Source organism: Camelina sativa, chromosome 11 (genome assembly GCF_000633955.1).
Source record: "Camelina sativa cultivar DH55 chromosome 11, Cs, whole genome shotgun sequence".
NCBI classification, from domain to species: Eukaryota; Viridiplantae; Streptophyta; class Magnoliopsida; order Brassicales; family Brassicaceae; genus Camelina; species Camelina sativa.
In genome coordinates this window covers 16623197-16633084 of record NC_025695.1, presented here as the reverse complement: position 1 = coordinate 16633084, position 9888 = coordinate 16623197, and the positions used below count along the sequence as shown (strand labels likewise).

The 9888-nt window shown below is 39.9% G+C and overlaps 1 protein-coding gene across 1 annotated transcript; it reads right to left on the bottom strand.

Annotated features, from left to right (window-relative positions):
- LOC104723603 (UDP-glycosyltransferase 75D1-like) lies at nucleotides 7476–9181 on the bottom strand. Its single transcript, XM_010441986.1, has one exon. The coding sequence runs from the start codon at nucleotides 9070–9072 to the stop codon at nucleotides 7651–7653; it is 1422 nt and encodes a 473-aa protein (XP_010440288.1). The 5' UTR covers nucleotides 9073–9181; the 3' UTR covers nucleotides 7476–7650.

Below are 9888 nucleotides of genomic sequence, written 5' to 3'. Positions count from 1 at the left end.
TCATCCGGCGTTGACATATCTCATAGAAAAAATGTTGCACTGTCCCTGTTATCAATGGATCCCAAGTGTGTGTTTTCTAGGGAAAAAGAAAATAGAATTAAGTTAGTGATAAACAACAATTAAAACCTATCTATGAATGATATATAACAGAAAACTATACCGCAAACTCAAGGAAGTATCTTTCTCGTCTATCCGGAGGTACACATGACCAATTATAGTATGGACCATCAAATTTGTTTGTAAAAACCTTTGTAATCTTCCGCACCAATTGTGATTTGGCATCACAAGTAAACCTCATAACATAAGAATCAAGTCAGACTTGGGAATGACAAAACAATAAACTATAGTTCATGACAAAACACATATACTCGACAAAACACATATACTCGACAAAACAATAAACAATAGTTCATGACAAAACAATAAACAATAGTTCATAAACAATAAACAATAGTTCATCACAATAAACAATAGTTCATGACAAAACATATACTCTACTAACTGATGAGAGATTTGGGAATGACAAAACAATAAACAATAGTGAATGACAAAACACATATACTCGACAAAACAATTAACAATAGTTCATGGAGTTCACACATATTCTCTAATCTAGAAGCAACTCTCATCTAGAAGCAACTCTAATCTAGAAGCAACTCTAACATGTTCTGAGCTAGAGATACAAACATGTTTACATACCAGGTTGTGTTAGGCTTCGGTTCCGGAGAGAGGACGATGGTAAAAGTATGACGGTCCGGTACCATAAGTATGGCGTTAAGAGCCCTCAACGTGTCCTTCTGGAGTTCCGGCAACACTGGATTTGACTCGTCGAAGTTGTTACCTTGAGAAGAAGGAGCATGAGAGTTCTGAGATGGAGATCTTGCAGTTTCATGCAAAGGATTCTATCGAACCGGAGGATTGTTCTGAACTTCTGGTAATGACCGAGTTGGTTAGTCATCAACGCTTCGATTCACGGAGTTCTGAAATAGGGTCTGTGGGGGTGGATAGTTTCTGACCTGCGGTGCAGCTAACGTCGATAGTTGGGGGGAAACGCGGACTTGTTCTTGAGGCGTGTGAGGCGTATGACATTACAAAAAAACATGGAATTGCCGACTACAAAAACAGTCACTAAACAGTCGCAAATACCTAGTAACGACTGTTTGGCGACTGAAAACTGTAGTCGCTAAACAAAGCGTTGCTAAAATAATCAGTCTCTAAAGAGTCGACAAATAGCTACGAAATGGCGACTGATAGTTTTGGTCGTTGTTCCCACGCGAAACAGTCGCTAAAATGGCGACTGAGTTGCAACGCTTTAGTGACTGATTTGGTTACTCATTTGCGACTGTTTTGGTTACTGATCCGTGTACGTTTTCGTGATTGTTTTACGATTGTTTAATTATCGATTTATCAGGTTTTTTTCTTGTAAATCCGGTCAAATTGAATTATTTGATTTTGTAATACCAAAACAGATTATGAAAACTATAACTAAAACTTAACAAACATGAAATTAAACAAAGAAGTCTCAACATACATAAGTTCTAAAAAAAACATCCAAAGACAAATTCCAAATGTTTAAGTACAACCATTACAAATGTTAAGGTCATGAGGGAAGGAGGGATAGTGAAGGAACCACCTAACTTTGAACATCAACAGGGTTGAGGTTATTCGTTTCAGACTCGAGGAAGGCAACATAGTTTGGGTTAGTCTTGAGGAAGCTCACCAAGCGTTTGATCTCTGCTTGTTTCTCAGCTGCAACCCTTGAAGCCTCAGCTTCACGCTCTGCTTGTAGAGCTGCTTGTTGCTCTATTTTGCGGTTAGCTTCTTCAAATTGTTGTTGCAGGCTTCTGAAAGAAGAAGAGCTTCCAGGGAACTTCCTCTTGCCGTTGATGAAACTCCCTAGGCTTCCAACTCCAAAGTATGTTCCTCTATCGCTTATGAAAGTAGACTGCATAACAAAACAGAGAAAAAGTTAACATCATTAATTACCAATGAAAAACTTAATAGCATATTAGAAAGAAGCAACATTACCTGAAGAAAGAGCTCATCATCCTCCTCGTGAGATAGCTCTGATCGACGTGATGTACCATCAAAAGACTCGTCATTGTCCAGAGCAGCCAACTTAGCTTCCCTTTTTTTCTTATATGCCTCATGAACTGCTTACGCCTTCTTATCCACAAAAGTCCCATCTTTTTTGGTATGAGTCTTGACGAAAACTTCAGGAATAGTTGGCGGTATTCCCAATTCCACTTCCTGAAAAGTTAGACAATGAAAAGGTTAGATAATGAACCATCTGATGTAACTTATTAAACAATGAAAAGGATAAGTCACCATCTCTTGTTCGATTTGTAAGTAATACTTCGGCCCTGATACATGCTTGTGAGGGCCAAAACCATTACGGTCAAACATTCTAGCTGCTGAAGTGGTTGCACTCTTTACCATGGCTTCTTCTGTGTTCCAATAGTCACACATTTCTTTCCAAAGAGTTTTCTCAATCCAACTCGGTTTTGCTTGATCTCGCTGAGCTGCTGCCTTGGAAACCATGTCTTTCATACAGATTTGACAAATGGTATAGAACTTTTCTTGAACCACACCGGTTAGTGAGGGATCCCAGGTATGTGTTTTCTACAAAAGAAAACTAGTGTTAGTGATCAACCATTCTAAAAAAAAAACTATAAATAAATAAATCAAATTGAAAGGAGTAGAAGTTTACCGTAAATTCCAAGAAGTATCTTTCTCTTCTTTGATTAGGAACACAATCCCAACTGTAATATGAACCATCAAACTTGTTTGTAAACACTTTTGTAATCTTTCGGGTAATCTTACCGTTGTCCTTACCAAACCTTAAAACACAAACAAATCGAAAGTTAAATTATAATCAACAACAAACCTACTAATCTAATCAAAAACAAATCAGCTAAAATGAAAACAAATCGAGTAAAAAAAGTCTAATCAATCTAATCAAACACAAACAAATCGAAAGTTAAATTATAATCAACAACAAACCTACTAATCTAATCAAAAACAAATCAGCTAAAATGAAAACAAATCGAGTAAAAAAAGTCTAATCAATCTAATCAAACACAAACAAATCGAAAGTTAAATTATAATCAACACCAAACCTACTAATCTAATCAACAACAAATCGACAACAACAACAAACCTACTAATCTAACCAACAAACCTACTAATCTAATCAACAACAAACCTACTAATCTAATCAACAACAAATCAACAACAACAAACCTTCTAATCCTATGAAACAAACCTACTAAAACAATAAAACAATCCTTTCAATTCTAATCATTCTAATCACTCTTATCAATCTAATCTACACAAACAATCCTTACCAAGTAGTTCCACGCTCTAATGTGGGAGAGAGGACAGTGGTGTACAACTCACGGCTTGGCTCGACGAGCATGGCATGTAAAGAAGCGAGTACATGAGCTGGTAGATGTGAGTCCCTTAAACCGTCATCCTCAGAATCAGCTTGGTCTTCTTCTTCCTGATGCGAGTTCTGCGCTTGAGAACTGTGGTGCGATCCAGAGCCAGCCCGAGGTTGAGAAGACGGTGGACGATGATTTGAGACGTGAGGAGACTGTCGAGGTAGCGGAGACTGTCGAGGTAGAGTCGAGACCTGAGGAGACTGTCGAGGATGATTCGTGACTGAAGGTTGAGGAGACTGTCGAAGTGGACTCGAGAATTCTGGTGGATCCGTCGCAGAGGCGAGAGGTTGAGGAAAAGGACGCCTGATTGGAGCTTCGCCGGAAGGGGATGCTCCTGGAAAGCTCCTCGAGTTCTGGAACAGGTTTGTTGGAGGTGGATAGTCTCCGTAATTAGGCATCAGTCTCGCTGGAGGCTGGAGGATTAGGACAGGAATTCCCTGAGAATCAATGTCTGGGTCTTGCTGGTTCGCCGACGTGAAGGCATACTGGCTGGGAAGATTCGCGGGTCTTCGACTTGCCGGTTGTGAGGTTCCAGCANCCTGATGCGAGTTCTGCGCTTGAGAACTGTGGTGCGATCCAGAGCCAGCCCGAGGTTGAGAAGACGGTGGACGATGATTTGAGACGTGAGGAGACTGTCGAGGTAGCGGAGACTGTCGAGGTAGAGTCGAGACCTGAGGAGACTGTCGAGGATGATTCGTGACTGAAGGTTGAGGAGACTGTCGAAGTGGACTCGAGAATTCTGGTGGATCCGTCGCAGAGGCGAGAGGTTGAGGAAAAGGACGCCTGATTGGAGCTTCGCCGGAAGGGGATGCTCCTGGAAAGCTCCTCGAGTTCTGGAACAGGTTTGTTGGAGGTGGATAGTCTCCGTAATTAGGCATCAGTCTCGCTGGAGGCTGGAGGATTAGGACAGGAATTCCCTGAGAATCAATGTCTGGGTCTTGCTGGTTCGCCGACGTGAAGGCATACTGGCTGGGAAGATTCGCGGGTCTTCGATTTGCCGGTTGTGAGGTTCCAGCAGTTGGATTTGAGGGGTTTCTTCTTCCTCCTCCTCTTTTCTTTACTCCGGCCATCAACAACAAAAGAGAAACAAGAACGGGATAAAGATTTAGGGTTCTCGATTGAGGGCAATTGAGATCTAGGATTTTCTCGGGGAAGAAAATNCGCTCTAATGTGGGAGAGAGGACAGTGGTGTACAACTCACGGCTTGGCTCGACGAGCATGGCATGTAAAGAAGCGAGTACATGAGCTGGTAGATGTGAGTCCCTTAAACCGTCATCCTCAGAATCAGCTTGGTCTTCTTCTTCCTGATGCGAGTTCTGCGCTTGAGAACTGTGGTGCGATCCAGAGCCAGCCCGAGGTTGAGAAGACGGTGGACGATGATTTGAGACGTGAGGAGACTGTCGAGGTAGCGGAGACTGTCGAGGTAGAGTCGAGACCTGAGGAGACTGTCGAGGATGATTCGTGACTGAAGGTTGAGGAGACTGTCGAAGTGGACTCGAGAATTCTGGTGGATCCGTCGCAGAGGCGAGAGGTTGAGGAAAAGGACGCCTGATTGGAGCTTCGCCGGAAGGGGATGCTCCTGGAAAGCTCCTCGAGTTCTGGAACAGGTTTGTTGGAGGTGGATAGTCTCCGTAATTAGGCATCAGTCTCGCTGGAGGCTGGAGGATTAGGACAGGAATTCCCTGAGAATCAATGTCTGGGTCTTGCTGGTTCGCCGACGTGAAGGCATACTGGCTGGGAAGATTCGCGGGTCTTCGACTTGCCGGTTGTGAGGTTCCAGCAGTTGGATTTGAGGGGTTTCTTCTTCCTCCTCCTCTTTTCTTTACTCCGGCCATCAACAACAAAAGAGAAACAAGAACGGGATAAAGATTTAGGGTTCTCGATTGAGGGCAATTGAGATCTAGGATTTTCTCGGGGAAGAAAATAAATGAGGGATTAGGGTTTTCTCGGGATGAAGATGAGATCGATTTGGGTTTGGGCCGTTTTCTTACGGACCAAATTTGGTTTAAGACTCAAATTAAATAAATCAGTCGCTAAATAGTAGCTGCTTAGTCGCAACGATTGGCAACTGAAAAACCGGTCGCCAAATTAGTCGCAAATTGGTGACTACAATGCGACATGATACATTAGTATCGAATTAGCGTCTATTTGGTCACTGTTTTATTTGTGTAGCTATTGAGTAGCAAAACAATCGCAACTCAGTCGCTAAATTTAGCGACTGTGTTTTAAGTCGCAAATTGCAGTCGGCAATTCCATGTTTTCTTGTAGTGGGATTTTGAGCCGCCGGCGTGAAGTTGTATTGAGGCGGTAGAGGGTTGACTTTTCTCACCTTCGACGGAGGGTTAGAGCCACCGGGTCTGAGAGGAGCGTTGGGGACAACATTCCTCTTTCGTCCAGGCTTCTTAAGAGGAGGCATCGTGAGAATCGGCAGGAGGAAGATGAAGGATGGTGAGAAATGAGATTGAGAGATTAGGGTTTTGGCGATTGAAGATTGAGAGATTGAGAGAATCGGAGGATGGTGAGAAATGAGAGATTAGGGTTGAAAAATTAGGGTTATCTCATTTGTTAGGGTTATGGGCTGGACCGTGTAAATGGATTCCCGGGTTTAATTAACCCAAAATATTTTAAACTTAGTCGCTTATTAGTCGCGGATCAGTTGGTGAAAAATGTTTTAAACAATTGGGTTTGTTTTGGAGTCCAAAATCTGGTCCAACACGTAATAACCATGTTTAAACCCAATATTTTGAATTTAGTCATTTGTTTGTCGCCAATCAGTACCCAAAATTAATTTTATAAAAAATATATAATTTAATTTACTTAACATATTATTTAAAGCATACTACTTATATATACACTACATAATATATTGATCACTTTAAATTTACAAAACATTACTTACATATATACTTACTATAATAAAAATTACATTTTCTATTTTTAAATTAAAATTACATTTATGACTTAGCATAAATGAAGATACTAATTTTAAAAATTCAGACCTACTGATCCATATACATTTTCTTGACCTTCACCTTGAAGGTAATTTTTCACTTTGCAACCAATTCACATCTGCACTAATAATAGAAAACAAAACCTCAAGTCTAAACAATTAATAATTAATTAAGACATGGTGCACCTAAAATTATATAACAATCAGTATAGATATGGTAAAGCAAACATAAAAAAATTGATATTACTTACATAGATTTTGTTTGTACCTTTGAAAATGAGAATAATATGAGAATGCTACAATATGATGCTTGTTTTATAGTTTATATTTGTAGAATGCCAAAACATTAGTCACTACTTAGTAGCCAAATTACTGACTAATTGGCATAATCGCTACTTAATGGCCAAATTAGTTACTTTGATGCAACAAAATTAAGTTTTTTTAGTTTAGTCGTATAATGGTCGTGAATCAACGACTATAATACCGACTATTGTATTTGGTCGACAAATAACGTCTGAGTTACGACTAAAATTAGGTAGTTGTAATTGTGTCGTAAAATAGTTGGTAAGTCGTCGGGAGTGTTAAAGGTCGAGCTATTGATAGATACATTGAATCAATGTTGTCTGCCTAGACAAGTAGTACGGGAAGAATATATCAAACACGGATATATTAAAGTGAAAGTGATATCTAACGAATGAGAACATTCAACTTACGTGAAAAAGTAGGTTGTTTGACATTAAATTCCATAAGCAATATAAACGATAAAGACTGAATTGACTCAGACAATCTTAAAAGCGGTGTTCATATCATCATTTTGTTTACCAAGTTTACGCACTAGTTTATATTTGTCTCGTCAAATCCAAAGTCTTTAGAATTAAAATATGCTGAATTGTCGGAACTGCAACAAATAGTAAAAAAAAAAAAAAGAATTCCTAACAAAGAGAACGATGTGGTTAATTAGTAACAGTCGAAAATATGTGTTTGTCTACTAAAATGGATGGTTTAATTATTGTATTGTGGGTTTTGTCATTTTTTCAGAAGATGATACTCCATTACAACCTTCAAGATATTCACCAATCCAATTTTATGAAAAGACACTAAAGAATTTTATTAATAGCCATAACATTTTTAATGAAATCAATTTTTGTATAAAAACATGAAAAGAATCAAATAAAAATAAGCAAAATTTCACTATGTAAAATGGAACAAGTATCATTTGAAAAGGAAAACTACGGAACTGTTATCTCTAAGACCGAATCACATGTGCTCATCGGCAAAAGCTTTAAGATGATTGAAAGAAGAGCCACCTTCGCTCATCGCCTCCGCAGCTAAATCCTTCCACCTCGCCGCGTTTCCTCTAAACTCCTCCGCCTTCCCCTCCATCACTTCCTCAATGCATCGCCGTATCTCCTCACCCTCCACCAACACAACTTCATCGTCTTTCTTCTCCATCACTCTCACACCTGTCTTCCAACAATCTTCTAAAAGCTTCGCGTTCGTCATCTGATCAGTCCACTGCGGAAACGCCACAACCGGAACTCCTGAGACCAAGCTCTCCAACGTTGAGTTCCATCCGCAATGTGTCACAAAACAACCGATCGACCTATGATTCAAAACCCTAAACTGATCGCACCAAGAAACCACCATACCTATCTCATCGAGCTCTTCTCTAAAACTCTTTATGCAATCTTCTTCTTTCTCTTTCTCATCTTCTCTACTTCTGTACGACTTATCCGTAATCACCCACAAGAACGGCCTCCGACTCTGAATCAACGCCTTGCAAAGCTCCACAAGCTGTTTCTTGTTTAACACGGCAATGGTCCCGAACGAAACATAAACCACAGACGAATCTGATTTCGTATCCAACCACTCTATGTACTTACTGTGACTCGACGAACCCGTTCTCAAGGTTAATAACGGACCGATGGGGACAATCTTGTAATTATCTGGAACCGAACTCATAGCTTCTGGCTCAAGCGCTTGGAAACTGTTGATGAGGATCTTAGGATTTGCTTCTTCCTCCATTGACTCAAGCTGATCTCGAAAAGCCGGCAGAAGAAACGCGTAGGCGTTGGAAGAGACGAGGAATGAGGGAAGATCACGGAGAGTGAGCAGTGGCAGAGACGGTAATTTAATAGAACTAGAGGGGTTATCACCCATCTCTGAGATTGCATCTTCGTAGCCGTTGAAGTAATGGTAAAAGATGGAGAAGACTGTTACAGGTTGGACCCAAAGAAGAGCCGAAGGAAGGTGAATCTCACGCGCTAGCTCAGCGACCCAAGTGAGGAGGATCGTGTAAACCACGCAAGTGAAAGGCCGGTTCTGCCTCCGGTTATCTTCGATTAGTTCGGTTAGTGTCTCTTTGCCACGTCGTCTCATATCAGACATGTAGTTTGCAATTGCGTCTTGAGGAGATTTGTCGAAGGAATTAGACGACTTAAAGCCGTCGTCATGGCCATCGGAGTAGGTAGCGAAGGTTAGGGTTTCGGGGACATTTTCTTGAGAGAACATGCGGCGGTGGTAGGCGGAGATCGGGGCGGCGAAGGTGACTCTACCATTGGAGATGGTTCCGGCTAGACGTTTGGCTAGCTCGAGAGATGGGTTGATGTGACCTTGTGCTGGATATGTCACGAATAGAAAGTGTGGACCAGTGGGTGACTTCGAATTATTGTTGTCCATTCGTTTAGTTTTTGGGATGGTTTAGTTACTTTGTTAGTAACGAGAGACAATACTACAATTATGGTTTCGTAGTTTGGATTTATAGAGAGATTTGTAGTGACAGATCTAAGTGAAAAGGGAAAGTTATAATAATATTACTATTTAAAAAGACAAAACAGAGCAAACCCCACTAACTAAACATTGGACAACGCAATTTTGTGACGTTAGTGGTGACGAAAATATCTAAAAGATAAAAAGTTCGTTTGGATTCAGTGGACACGAGCACACGACCATTTGGCCAACCATGCGTGAATCATTCATTTTGAAAATAGTTTTTTTCCTTTACTAGTTTTGCTTATGATTTTCAATCAAAAAATTCCTCTACATCAAGTCATAGTGATATATACTGATGTGGAAACGAATGAGAACATTCAACTTACGTGGAAAAGTAGAATTGTTTGACATTAATTTACATACGAAATAATGCTATATATTCTAAGATAAAAAGACTGAGTTAGTCTTTAGACTAAGATAGTCTTTACACTGAGTTATTCATCGATCCATCGAATTCCAAAGTCTTCAAATGTATGCTGAATTATAGGGATTGCACTACATAGTCAAACTATCTTTTGCAAAACCCCATATACTGAATTATGGGGTTTAAGTAATTTTCGAAGATATGTGGATGTGGTTAAGAATATATATCCCTATTTTATTAGATAAAACTTAATTTTAAAGTTAATAATTCACATGATCTGATATTTTAGTTTTGTAAAAATAATAATAAAGAAATTGACATTTTCAGAAATATATATTAATATATACCAATTGATATAT

What these genes read in the sequence shown, in the direction of transcription:
- LOC104723603 (XM_010441986.1), bottom strand. Translation starts at nt 9,072, where the DNA reads ATGGACAACAATAATTCGAAGTCACCCACTGGTCCACACTTTCTATTC.